Here is a 15,233-nt window from a genome sequence, read left to right on the forward strand (position 1 = left end):
TTCCACCACCAAGTAAGTGTGTGGAGGGTGTGTAAAGGAATAAAGAAGGTGTAAGAAAAATGTAAACCCTTAGGGGACACATTAGAAGCTTCCACTGACTATGTATTTCAAAGAAATACATAATAATAAAAACAAGTTATATTTAAGCTGGTTTTAAATACAATTGTCACCTTCTTAAATTATAAATCTTCTAGCAAAAACTTTTCCATTTTTAAGCATAATTTTTTAAAAATGCAGTTCTCACTAATTACCAATTTTCCAAGACGACTCGGAAACTTTTCAAAAAATGTAAGCGTCCAAATGATTCAATTTCAAATTTTATTCAAATACAGTTTCAGTCTCAAATGTTCCATTTTCAAACCATAAAAATAAAAAATTAATTAATTAGAAAAAAGAATAATTATTTAATTAAATAGTCGAAATATTTGACTGTGCATATAAAACGAGCAAATATAACTCAAATGTTTAAAACTGGATATTTTTAAGTAGAAAGCCTTGATTCATCCAAATTTCAAAGAGATAAGAACTTTCAACCCTACTATTTTAATTGTGTTGACTTTAAAAATCTTTAATTTTTAAGTGAAATAATAAAATTTTGATGTAAATATTGCAATTTAAAACTTAGTAGCCAATTAACCAAAAAACTTTGCAATTTAGAAGACAAATCTTTGACGAACTGGTACATTTTTAATTTATGTTTTTAAATAAATTTTCAGAGTTAGAAGACGCTTAAAAGCGAGGTTATATTTACTTAATTTTCCCTCTTAAAAGCATCCATCCATTTACTTCTCTGTAGTATTTTATGTGATGCTTTAGAAAATTTATAAAATTTGCAATCCTTCGTTTTACCATTATTTTTACAATTCGCAACAGAACATGTATCATTCCACATACTGTTTACTGAAATGCATATAAAATTCAATAAAAACACACGCCCGCTAAACTCATTACTCGCCACCCCGCGCGCTGGCCTCGTTTCGTCTATCCCCTCCAACCGGCGACTCACGGAAAATAAACAAACTAATAAAGGACCCATCAAAAAGAGCTCCTTTAGAGCCTAGATTCTAAAGGAGGCCAACTTACACTTCAGCCACAACAACACTGAACCGCCCATTTTTTTTCTGTGTCCGTCTGCTAGAAAAAATGCAACTTATTACCCAGAAATTCGACTTCAGCTCACGACTTTCAAAGAATTTTACGAATATCAGAGACTTTCGTGTCGAAAATGGTGGGGACGGATATTGGTATTCTGTCTTTGTAGAATCGATTTGCTGTGTAAGCCGGGGCAACTATCTTTCACATGCAGCAGTGAGTAGGCGATGCAACGGCGTAAGTAAATATTTACCTACATCGGAAATCCGCTTCGGCACTTTACTCCGTGTCACGAGTTGCGCATAACTTTTGAACGATAATCGCAACAAGGTCAGTATGCCCCACATTGCCATTATCGAAACGCACACACGAGTGTCAAACTAGTATATCATAGTTATACGAAATCAAGGCAGTGGATGATGAGTGGATGATAATATTGATCATAAACACGCAGTTATCAATCAAGAAACTGATAGTTTCCTCGAACTACCATATTAAGTCTACAGTCTACACTTTGCACGGGGAAAATTGATTAGGAAAAGATGCCGCAAAATCTGCGTAAAACTGTTGGAGTAATAAAAAATAAACTGCAAAATTAAAGCAATCAAAGTGAAACTCTTGAATTTTCAATTATTTAAAATTGAAGTTTAAGAGCTTTTAAATTTAAAAATTTTATATTCAAATGTTCAACAATTTACACGTATAAAATGAAAGTTATGTATTAACACTTCTCAATTAAACAATTTTAAATGAAATTCAGTATCAAAAATATAAATCCCAGTTATCATTTTCACTTTAAATTATATTATTTTAAGCAATTTTAAGTTAGAAACTTTAAAAAATTAAAAATTTTAATAATTTGAAATAGTTTAAGCATGCTTGAAAAGCTTTAATTGTATTTCGAAATCTTGATAAATCTACAAGTTGTTTTAAATTTTTTCAAATTTAATATTATTTTTGAATATTTTAAAGAAATTCTAAATATCTTTAAAAATTAATCGAAATTTTCTACAATTTTTAGAAAATCCTGCTTATTACGTGTAAAACAATTTGAGTCATTCTATAAGTTTTAAAAAGATCCTAATTTATTTAAAATTTGAAATGATTTCAAATAATTTAAACAAGGTGTATGTCCAAAAAAATTCGATTGTTTGTACCAAAATTTCGGTGATAATAGCCACAAGCTAATTAGAAACAAAATGTAGATTTTTGCAGATATCGAATAAAAAATTTAGAAGCTTTCAAGAATTGTGAAAGGCATCAAAGAATAACAACATTTTCTTAAGATTCTTAGGAAAATTAAAAATCATTTCGCATGTTGGGAAATTAATTTTTAAAAATATTTTAAAAGGTTTCTAAAATTGTTAAAAAATAATCTGAAATTTGTAAGGAAATCTTTTTAAATTTACAGGATTTTCTAAAAATTGTAGGACATTTAATTAATTTTAAATGATATTTATCGCATTTTTCCTACAATTTTTAGAAAATTAAACAAGTTTAAAAAAATTTCTTAGTAAAATATTCCAGATTCTCTTTTGGCAATTTTGAAAATCTTTTAAAATTATTTTAAACATTCTCTTAAAATGTTAAATCTTCACAAATGTTAAAAAGCTTCTAAATTTTTTATATGAAATCTGAAAAACCCTACATTTTGTTTCAACTTAGGCTGTGGCTATTTGCATCGGAATTTCGGTACGAATAGCCGAATTTGGTCGATACACACACACAAATTCTTTCTAAAAATAACTGATCAATTCTTACTTATACCTCAAAATTCAAAAATTCCACTCACAAAATAAACATTTTTCAAACAGAACAATAAAAATTGTAACGTTCAAAGTTTAAAATCTCTTCAAAATTTTAACGATTCAAGGCTTTCTACGTAAAACAATTCATCTTTAAATTGTTTACTTTTAAATATTTGGTTTCAGTTTACTCGTCTTAAATGAACAGTAAAATATTTCTAAACATTAAATACCTATTCTTTTTCTTAATTTACCAATTTCATATTGAATGGGTTGATACTTAAAAAAAATTAATTTTTTAACGAAATAGTTGAATTTCCAGTCGAAGGAGACAAATTTTCAACCAAATAGATGAATTTTTTACTAAAAAAAATTAATTTCTACTAAAAAAAAGATAAATTGTCAACCAAAACTAAATAATTCAACTTTAAGTTAAAAAATTAATGTTCAAACAAACAGATTCATTTTTAAATAAGACTATGAAATATTCATCCAAGATGATGAATATTTAAACGAAATAATTTAACTTTGGATCAAAAAGATGACCAAGAAGATTAATTACTGCCAAAAAATACGAATTTTAAACTGAAAATCATTTTTCAACCATAATTTGAAAAATTGAATGTTGAGTCATATAGAATGTTTAAGTGTTATAATAGTTACATTTTCAATTGAAAAAAAATAATAATTTTCAACCGAAAAGGAAACAAATTTTCAACAAAATAGTTAAATCTTCGAAAAAAATTCATTTTCATCCAAACAAAAAATAATTTTTTAAATCAAATAACTCCTTTTACAACCCAGTCAATTTCTAATTAGAATTATTAATCTTAAAGAAAAGTAATTTTTACAAAAGAGTTAAACTTTTAAAAAAGTAATTTTATTTGCAACCGAAATGATGGATTTTCAAATGAAATCATCAATATTTAACTGGAACTTTCAACGGACAAGAAGAATTTTTATACGAGAAGATTAACTTTAAAAAAAGATAATTTTCTATTAAAAGAATTGGGGTTTTAACAAAGTTTGTATATTCTCCACAATATAGATGAATTTTCTGTCAAAAAAGAACATTTTCATTCAAATTGATGAATTTTGAACTAGAAAAATCAATTTTCAGCTAAAAATGGACCAATTGAATTTTCACTTAAAGAAATTAATTTTCAATCAAACTGATGAATTTTCAACCGTAAAGATTAATTTACTATTAAAAAGACGAATTTCTCACAAAGTACATAAATTTTCCAACAAATATTTGAATATTTAAGCAAAAAATGTAAAATTTCAGCCAAATATGAAAGATTTCATTAAAAAAAAGATAAATTTTGAATTTAAGATCGAACAAAAATCTATTTTCTTATGAAAAAAATGTGTATGCTAAAAAAGCATCAAAAAGATTTACAATTTAAAAACAGACTTCCAAACTATTTTAATTTTCGGCTCATTAGACACTGAAAAAAGAGGGAGAGGATACATTTTCAAATAAAACGAGAATAGTTCAATTGTCTCTTAAAAATCTATATTTTCACAACAAAAAACTTTTTTTCAGTAAAACAGTTCAATTTTCTACAAATCGGCGTGGTTCACGTTACCCAACGATTCACATCACCCCACCCTTCACATCACACCACAGTTCACATCACTCCACTTTGCCCTACATTTTTTGATAAAAGAAATTGATTTTCAAAAAAGTAGTTACATTCCCAACCAGAGATGAATTTTCAAGTATAATGATGAATCTTCAATCAAAAAATTAATCTTTAATAAATGAGTTATGTATCTAAAGTTCTGAACGTTAAAATGAAAGAAATATTTTTTCCCAGTCATATTTTATCTATAAATATTGTTCCAACTATAATAAAAAATGGATTATAATTTTGCTTTAGTTAATATATTATTTACAATACAAATTAATAAACATTTGAGCTATTTTTATAATTTACAAAGTCATCAGTAAAAAAATTCGTTCATTTGAACGTTCAGAACTTTAAGCACATAAATGAGTTTAACTTTCAACCACATAGTTGAATTTTTAAATACGTAAATGAATCCGAAACCTACTAAAAACACTTGTATGCCCTACGACTGTAAATATAATAGAAATCGCTTCTCTGAATTGACCAAAATTATTTAAACAATAAAAATTTGAATTTCACTGCGATCAGAAGTAAATTCCCGGTTCGTTAAATTAAATTCCCGGTTATTTCCCAAGCTGCTTTGTCAATAGTACTAAACGTTTTATCTAATCGAAGCGAACACATTCTTAGAATTTAATATATTCTAGATTAGCTCCTCTCGTGAGAAACTCGATCATAATATTAAATCCTGCGTACTCTGATTATGTAACGATATATGTAGCAGTGCAGCGTAATTGGATATCGGTAACGGCCTTCGGGTGCAAATCACGATGTCTCGGCAATCGTCGACACGCGACTAGTTTACTCTCGCCTCTTTTCAATTACAACTCACACTGAGCTGACAATCACTGTGTAGTCGTTAAACAAATACTGATTAATAAATGCGAATGCTGAATGAGTCACTGTAATACAAATTATGAATTAGGGGCTCAGAAAAAAGCGTTATCTTGCTTTCTATTATCAACGCAATTGTAATTTCACTACAGAGCTCCACATAAATACGACAACGTGTAAATGAAGTATTTTAAGAATGGAGGCTCAAGGTTTGAGAAACCTGGAAAATTTTCTGCAAGGTAATGCATAATTATGATTAATAATATCTTGTGAGAAATGTTAGAAATGTTGTTTCATAATACAATGTTTGCTATGATATAAATATTTGAAGAAACATTTACCTGCAGTTCCAAACGTTCAAGTGAACGAAATATTTTTCCCCGTTTCTATTTTACCCATAAATATTGTTCCAACTGCAATTTATAATATACTTTATACTTATTATTTAATAATAAATTATTTCCAATATAAATGAACAAGCATTCTGGCACTTTTCTGGTTTACACAGTCATCGGTAAAAAAATTCGTTCATTTGAACGTTCAGCACTTCAATTGCAGATAAAATAGGGGAGTTGTTCTTCAAAAGGATTTTTTTTTTAATAAGGGACATCTTTTCACTGAAAAAATACGAGCATAATGAAAAAAATATCAAATGCAACATTTTTATAACAAACGCACTAATTTTATCAAACTATAAAGCAAGCGGAATTTTTAAATTAAAAAATATATAATGAATAGATGTAACATTTTTGTATTTCATAGAATCTATTAACTAAAATAATAAAAAAAAACCAGGGCATTATTTTTGATAAGATTGATGAAAATTGATATTTTAAATTCGAGAAATAAAAGACAAGATTTTTTACAAATTTAATTATTCCCAAAAACGAAAGTCAAAATTGCATTTTGCATCTATAAATAATGGGTGATGAGGAACGGCAGCTAACCCCCTAAACATAAGATATTCGCAATTTTTTCCTGCAAAATATAATTTTTTGGTCCTAGGCCTAAATGATTTAAGCGAAAACATTCAAATTTTCTCAATTTTGTTCATACTAATGCTTGCAAGTTCGGTATAAGAAAGCGTTTGCGTTTTTGTTCGAAATTAATAATTCACGACGAAAACACTAAGATAACCTAAAGCTGTTCAAAATTAAAAGCTTAATTCATCAACAAAAATGATTTTTGTTTAAAATAATCAATTTCCGATGAAAAACGCTAAATTATTGCTCAAATATTGTAAATATTTTTTGGAATTTGATTTTTTTTTTATTAAAAATATCAGTTTTCGGCGAAAGACATCGACATAACCTAAAATTGTTAAAACGTTGTAAATATTCTTTGGAATGTTTGAAATATAAATTTTTTAAATTATAAATGCCAATTTCAGATGAAAAAATCTAACATGATCCAAAATTGTTGAAAAATTCTTAATCTTCTTTAATGATAATGATTTTTGTTTTAAAACACCAGATTTGGTATAAAACACTAACGTAACCTTAAAATTAAAAAAAATGAACCTTTAACAAAACCGAAAATTGTTGAAAAATTTATGTACCTGAAGATCCGAACGTTCAAATGAACGAAATACTTTTCCCCATTTTTATTTTCCTCATACATATTGTTCTAACTGCAATTTAAAGTATGCATTATAAATCTGTTTTAATATTAAGTTATTCCTAATATTAGTAAACAAACATTTGAAAATTTTTTCTGGTTTACAAAATCGTCAGTAAAAAATTTTGTTCATTTGAACGTTCGGAACTTCAAGCACACGAAGAATGTTTATTCTTTAAAAATTGAATAATTCTTTATTAACAATGCCTATTTCCTGTATAAAAGGCTAACGCAAACTAAAATTGTTGAAAATTGCGAATCTTGATGATTGTGTTTCAAAATAATAATTTCCGGCGAAAACAAATACAATCTACAACTTTTGAAATTTTAGGTATTCTTCGAAACTTACTGATTTTCTATTAAAATTGTTTTGAAAAAATATTCATTTCTAGCGAAAAGCATTAACAAGAAACATGTTTTTTTTAATTGGCAAATTTTTAAATAAAAAAGTTGAATTTTTAACAAAAATATGAATCTTCAATGAAAAATTTAGTAGTTGATATTTCAACAATTATATTTTTAACAAAATATTTAAATTTTCAACCAGAGTTTAATTGTCAACAAAATAAGTAAAATTTCAACAAAACAATTGAATTTCCAGTCTAGAAAGATTATTCGTCAACAAAAACAGAGGAATTATTCAGGTACTAAAAAAGGTACACGTTCAACCAAAAATTTAAAAGTTAAATTTTCAGTGAAATGCATACATTTTCACCAAGAAAAAATCATTTTAAACCAAATAGTCAAATTTTTAACTATAATGATGTTTCTACAAAAAAAAAAAAAACTAAAAAAAAGATCAATTTTCAACCAAAGATGGAAAAGTTACATTTACAGTTAAAAAATTAATTCTTACCGAAAAAAACGAATGAAAAAAAACCATTAGATTAAAAAAAAATGAACCTGACCTTTAACCAATCAGTTTAACTTTTCCCCAAGTACTTAAATTTTCAATAAAAAAAAAAAACAATTTTCAAAAAAATAGTTAAGCTTTTAACCTAAGAGATGAATTTTAAACTAAAATCACGTATCTTCACCTGAAATATTTAAATTTTCAGTTAAAAAATTATTTAAATAAAAAAAAAACGATTTTTCAACCGTAGTTGAATTTTCAACTAAACTGAATCTCCAACAAAAATAGTAAAATTTTGAACAAAAACACATAAAAGATTTTAATTTTAAATAAAAATTAGTTGAATCAAACAAAAAAGAAAACCAATTTCAACAAAACAGTTGAATCCTCAACCAAAGAAAATTAATTTTCAATAAAAAATTGGCTTTTTTTTTGAACAAACAAAAATTCGACTAAAATGAATTTTTGAAATAAAATTACCAATTTTCAGGGAGGAAATACTTGAGTTTCCTAGCAAGAGAAATTTCAGTGGAATGTTTTAAAAAAAACGAAAATACCAAAATAGTTAAATTTTAAATGAAATTGTTTCATTTTCAATCAAATAATACAAATTTTAACTAAAAATATAATCGTCTAGAGGGATAAATTGCAAAAAAAGAAATATAAATACAAGGCAAAAAAATTACTAAAAAGAATGTACGTGAAGTTCCGAACGTTCAAATGAACGAAATATTTTTCCCCATTTCTATTTTCCTCATAAATATTGTTCTAACTGAAATTTAAAATACACATTATAAATCTGTTTTAATATTAAATTGTTTCCATCATAATGTCAGGGTGGCCGCGAAACTTCTTTTTCAACATTTCCAAATTTTTCCCTGCCGAATTTTTCATTTTCCCTGGCTGAAGAACAAAATAATAAAAAAATAAATTAAGTTAATATCCTTAAAAATTATAGCAATTTGCCTCTTTGGCACATAAATTCCCTGACTTTTAGAAGATTTTTTTTCAAAATCTCTGATTTTCAGGCTTTCCCTGACCTGCGAATACCTAGTACTTATAAATTAAATTGTATAAAAACAAAGCTATCTGAGTTAAGTTTGAGAATCAATCATGTTAGACTATAGTTTTTTCAAACAAATCTTCGACAATTTCCTTTTGTCCTTTTTCTTTGGATTCTAATTTCTCTGAGCTATTCATATTTTTTTTATTAATGAACGCAAGTTTCTTACTTTTTGAAGCATTAATCTCAGCTTCAAAAAAAAGGGGGAGGGGGGGGGGTTATAGACAAAATTCTCAAATATACTGATTATGGGTGATTTTGAGAAAAATAGGGGAAAAAAGGTAATAAGGAACTGACTGTAATTCCTGAGGTTCTGGGTGGCATCTGATAACAGTATAATTTTCTTTTCTTATTTATTTTTTTATTATACGAAACATTGACTCGCGAAATTGTGGCTCGAGATGACTCACCGTGTCGAGATTGAACAGACTTGAAACTTTCTTCAGGAACCCGTCCTGCGACTTCTTCTTCCTTCTTGTAGTCATCTTCAGCTGACCGGCAGACAAGAATAATCCAATAATAATCCCAAGGCTCAATTCGAGCAGAAACACATTCTCTTATCCGCTTTTAAACTTTTTATTCACAATTTTTTACTATCTTTCAAGTACGACGAAACTCACTACTGTTCCTTAAAAAAACAGGATAAGAATTTTTCACACAGAGAGTTCACTGCACATTGTAAAAAGCTTTTATCACAAGACACTAATAGACTTGAAGAATTTTCTATTGCACTTTATCAGACTTTCGTTAAACATTGGGAATCATCTGCTTTTCCTGAACTGCAAAAAAAAACCCGTAAAAAAGTGAGATTCCTGAAAGTCCCGCTGGCTCAATTTTTAGAGAGTGAGATTTTAAATAGTGAATTTTTAGATAATAAATTATCACTTCATCCCGAGCATGCCGAGGCGTTAATTCTTGCGCTAATGTAATCATTAAGTGAGTCATTGACACAGTTATTGACCTTTCTATATCGAAGGAGGAAACGATAATTTAAAAAATGATTTCTACTTCTAATTCGGCCGTAAAAATTTCGAGAGTGAATTATTAGATAGTGAATTATCGCTTTATCCGAACATACCGGGGCGTTAATTCTTGCATTAATGTAGCTATTACGTAAGTCCCTGACACATTTATTGACCTATCGAGATCGAAAAAATTGACCTGTCTATATTATATTTCTAACTTCTAATTCAACCGTAAAAGTTTCGAAATCCGCTAGCCAGAGAGCTGAACACACTCTACGAGCTGAACACAAACTCCTCGTGTTACGTGCCCTAATTGTAAGACCCTACTTTATTTACACGTAGGTGTTGCTCTCACGATATGGGAGACAAGAGAGATGGAAAAAACCAAACAGAGAGGGAAAGTCAGATAGAATCAAATTTAGAGGTACTGGAAAGGAAGAGGGGCAAATATAATGGAGGGAAGGGGCGTCTGGAATCATCCACCGTGAACCAGGGCCAAATTGCGATTCGCGTGCATCCTACTTTTTATCATCCTTTCACATGCTACAACCTAATTGATACAACGCGTGACCATGCGTGCCTGGAACTGAAAGTTTTCATTCATGACTAGAGTTTTCAAATTCTCGAGAATTTAAAATCGAATTAAATGGGGGTAAAATTTCGTTCATTTGAACATTCGGCACTTCAGATACATTCAGTTATAAAAGTGCCTGAAGTTTTGGACGTTCGAATTAACGAATTTTGTATTGATGGCTTTGTGAAGAAGAAATAGCGCTAAAATATTGATTCAATTTATATTGTAAAAAACAGATTACAAAATAAACTTTAAATGCATTATTTTAATTGTATAATTTTAGTTAGAACAAAATTTTTTGATAAAATGAAAATAAATAAAACATGTTTCGTTCATTTGAACATTCTGAACTTCAGGTACATCAATTCTAAATAGTTGCAAGATATACAAGTGTCTACTCAAAGTAGCCACTTTTATAACCGGAAAAGTTCCCGGTCATTGCAATAAAAAAGATGTACCTGAAGTTCTGAACGTTCAAATGAACGAAATATTTTACCCACTTCCATTTTACCCAAAAATATTGGTCCAACTGCAATTTAGAATGTGCATTATAAGTCTGTTTCAATAATAAATTATTTACAATAAAAACGAACAAACATTTTAGCACTATTTCTGGTTTTACAAAGTCATTAGTAAAAAATTTCGTTCATTTCAACGTTCATAAATTCAAGCACATTTTTTTAAACTGAAAATGTAAGTATTTCATTTTTGGTTAAGAATTCATGTTTTTGTTATAAAATTAAACTTACTAAATAGTTGGCTCAACTAACCATTTTTTTCAGTGTTGGTCGAAAGTTAAGCTTCTTGGTTAAAATTCATTTTATGACTAAAAATGTAAATATTTTATTAAAAATCCTTTTTCTTTTGTCGAAAATTAATTTTTTAAACTAAAAATTTAACTAGTAGTGATCATTTAACTATACCGTTGTTGGTTGAAAATTAACCTCCCCTTTTGGTTTCAAATCAAACTATTTGTTTGGAAGCTAAACTTGTTTTTTAAAAATTCATTTTATGGTTAAACATTGAACTATTTTGTCAAAAATTACTTTTTTTTGCTCAAAATTAATTTTTTTAACTGAAAATTTAAGTATTCCATTTTTGGTTAAGAATTTATCTTTTTGTTAGAAAATTAAACTATTTCACTGGAAAAATGGTTAATTGGGCTAACTATTTAGTTTGTAAGATATGACATTGCTATTTTATTAGTTGGAACAACCATTTACTTAGTTGCTGGTACTAACTGAATAGCCACTGCAACTAATGGAATTGTTTTACCCGCTAATAAAATAGCAAAACGATATCTTAATAACTAAATCATTGGCTCAACTAACCATTTTTTCAGTATTGGTTGAAAATTGAGCTTCTTGGTTGAAATTCATTTTACGATTAAAAATGTAACTTTTATTGAAAAATTTTTTGTTGTTGAAAATTAATTTTTTTAACTTAAATTTAACTAGCAGCGATCACTTAACTATAACGTGTTTGATTGAAAATTAACCTCCGTTTTTAGTTTCAAATTAAACTATTTGTTTGAAAGCTAAGCTTCTTTTTTTTAAATTCATTTTATGGTAAAACATTGAACTATTTTGTCAAAAATTCTTTTTTTTGCTCGAAATTAATTTTTTTAACTGAAAATTTAAGTATTCCATTTTTGGTTGAGAATTCATCGTTTTTGTTAGCAAACTAATTTATTTGGTTGTCAATTTATCTTTTTTTTTAATTTAAAGTAAGCTATTCGATTTAAAAAAAGTTTCAATTGTTAAACCTATTTTTCATATCTACAATAATCAAAACTAAACTGAAAACTTTGTATTATACAATATTTAACTCAGTCTTTACATAATAAACAAGTTGCATGGTAGAAACCTTCCAACCTCAATCAATTTAATTCTAAAGGGTGTTAATAAACTTTATTTTACAATGAAAATTTTGAAATGATTGTCAATTTCATAAACTTTAATTATATAAACTAAACATCGCCACCTTTATCATCGGGCAATTTTCTCCGTTTCTTATATTATTTTTTTTCGGTATACGAATAAAAATAGTTTTTGGTAACTATAGACTTCACAGTCAAAAACGGGGAAATATGGTGACTTTTGACGAAGACATGAGAATAAATTCGATTTTAATATCAAATTATAATATTGAATTCAATACGGAATGTTTAAAATTCCTAAGATTCTTAGGCGAATTATATTGCATTTTCAACTACAAGAGATGAATTTTCAACCACAAGTGATGAGTTTTCAACTCAAATACAAATTTTTAACAAATGAGTTGAGTTTTCAAGTTTTAAAACCGAAAAAAATAAATTTCAAACAAAAACAGATGCATTTTTAACCAAATAGTTGAATTTTCAAACCTAGAAGACGCTTTTGTTTGGAAGACAAAATTATACATCTGAAAAAGGTAAATTTTCAACTAAATAGTAGAATGTTCAAAAAAATAATTGATTCTAAACCAAAAATTTGCAACCCAATAGTTAAACTTTAAATAAGAAATATGAATTTTCAACAAAATCGTTTAATTTTTAAACCATATAGTTACATTTTCAAACAAACAACGAATTTTCAACAAAAGACATCATTTTCAAACAAAATAGTTGAATATCCTATCAAAATAGTCTAATTAAAAAAAAGCTTAACTATATCCTTCAAAATTTTAATATTTCGTTGGAAATTTAATTATTCTTGTGAAAAATTTAAATATTTGGATAAAAATAGTTTTTTTTTTAAATTCACCTTTACAGGTTATTAATTCAACTGTCTAATAAAAAAAATTTCTTTTGGATTAAAAAATTCAACTATATAGTTAAAAATCCAACTTTTGGTTGCTGAATTTTAATATTTTTTTTACAAGTCCACCACTTGATTAACAATTCGTTTTTATTATGAAAATTCCACTATTTGGGTAAAAAATTAATAATTTTGTTCAAAAGTCATCTTTCTCAGTGAAAAATTTGTCGAAAAATAGTCAAAAAAAAAAAAAAAAAAAAAAAAAAAAAAAAAAAAAACAGACGAAGTTGGAACCAAAATAGATTATTTTCAACTAAAAAGAACGACTTTTAAACCAAATAAACAGTTTAATATTTAACAACATAATTAAATTTTCAACAAAATATTTGAATTTTTAAACAAAACGATTCAACTTTAACCAAAATTGTTTGGATCTTTCTATTAGGTGCCATTAATTAATCTCAATTAGATAGTTTAATTAAACAGAGGAAAATGGGTAAAAGAGTGCGCAGTCTGTAAACTATTTTTACAAATATATTTTATTATTAAGATGTACTTGAAGTTTTTAACATTCAAATGAACAAAATATTTTTGGACATTTCTATTTTACCCATAAACATTGTTGAAACTGCAATTTAAATCACGCACTATAATTCTTTTTCAATAATAAATTATTTCCAATATAAATTAAGAAACATTTTAGGAACTTTACTGATTTGCCAAATCATCTGTATAAAATTTCGTTAATTTGAACGTTCTTAAAAACTCAACAAAATTCCCAGTTTTTTCCCGGTCTTAAAAAATTCCCGGTTTCCCGGTTCAATGGTGACCTCTGTGACTAGAGTTATCAAACTCTTGATAATTTAAAATGGAATTTCTCGATAAAATAGCATCTTTAGAAGCTTCAGTTCTGAATAGATGTAAGATTCCAATTAGTTGTCTACTCTAATTGAAAATCGATTCCTTTGTGTCAAAAAGTTAGCGATATTGCTTCATAAAAGAACTATTAGCTTCCTTTAATTACAAACTCGCATTCTTTAACTATCAAAGCGATAACAGAATGTAAACAAAGTTAAGAGTTTCCCTCTTCATTTTCTCGGTTAAACGTGAAAGTCTCGCTAGATATAACTATTTCTGTACTCTGTTGATTTTTATCTTTATGTAAGGTGCACTTTGGAAATTAGCAGTTTCTGTTAACCGCTACTTCCACCTTAAACAAAAATGATGTAATTCTATTTAGGGAAACAAATTTTCAAAATTATAAACTGGATTTTCCAGTCACGAATGAGCCTCTTAATTAAGGTTAATAATAGAGCAAACAACTATTGCTATATTCTGCTCATCTTCGCCTGTAGTAAACAAATTCCATTTGAATGACTAAACAGAGGGTCCGCCCCACATACTTGACTCTGCAATAAATAAAAATCATGTATACATTATGTCTTGTAATAGGTATTAAACTCGTAAGCATAATATTTGCAATTCGATAAAGATGAAAATAAATAAGATTTGCACTAGAATCACATGATACTTGAATCTTCAAAGAGAAGAATGCATTTATAAGAAATTAATTCAGCTTTTTAAAAAATAGTGGAATTTTCAATAAAAAGGTGGTTTTCCAACCAAAAAGGTTAATTTTCAACAAAAAAAAAAACAAACAATTTAACTGAAAATGGAATAGGTAAATTGACAGATAAAGAATTACGTTTTAACCACCCGAAAACGAATTTTCAACACAATAGTTCAATTTTCAATCAAAGAGATGAATCTTCTACGAAAAAAAAATAATTTTCAACAAATTAGTTTAACTTTCAATTAACAAGTTGAGTTCACAACCAAAAAGGTGAATTTTCAACCAAGATTAATTTTTCCCCACAAAAACTATACCAGAACTGGAATAGTTTAACTTTTTCTTATAAAAAATAAGGTTAAACCAAAAAAGTTAATTTTCAACAGAATAGTTAAATTTTAAACCAGAGACGAATCTTTAAACAATGGAATGAAATTGTAAGAAAGTAGTTCAAAATGCAACTCATAAAGATAAATTCTCGACAAAAAAATCAATAGTTTCATTTTTAATTTAAAAAATGAAGTTTTAGCTAACAAAACACGAAT

The 15,233-nt window shown here is 27.1% G+C and overlaps 1 protein-coding gene across 14 annotated transcripts in view; it reads right to left on the minus strand.

Moving 5' to 3' along the window:
- Window positions 1-15,233, minus strand: part of LOC117181543 (disks large 1 tumor suppressor protein) — a 1,257,521-nt gene that overhangs the window by 431,102 nt on the left and 811,186 nt on the right. The window contains exon 2 of one of the 14 annotated variants that reach the window (XM_033374357.1): window positions 9,252-9,620. The exons of the other annotated variants lie outside the window; for them this stretch is intronic. Within the exon in view, the coding sequence (XP_033230248.1) occupies window positions 9,252-9,326 (75 nt within the window). The 5' untranslated portion in view covers window positions 9,327-9,620. The remainder of the gene's footprint in view (window positions 1-9,251; window positions 9,621-15,233) is intronic. 14 annotated transcript variants of the gene reach the window in all.

This window comes from Belonocnema kinseyi, chromosome 10, assembly GCF_010883055.1.
Source record: "Belonocnema kinseyi isolate 2016_QV_RU_SX_M_011 chromosome 10, B_treatae_v1, whole genome shotgun sequence".
NCBI classification, from domain to species: Eukaryota; Metazoa; Arthropoda; class Insecta; order Hymenoptera; family Cynipidae; genus Belonocnema; species Belonocnema kinseyi.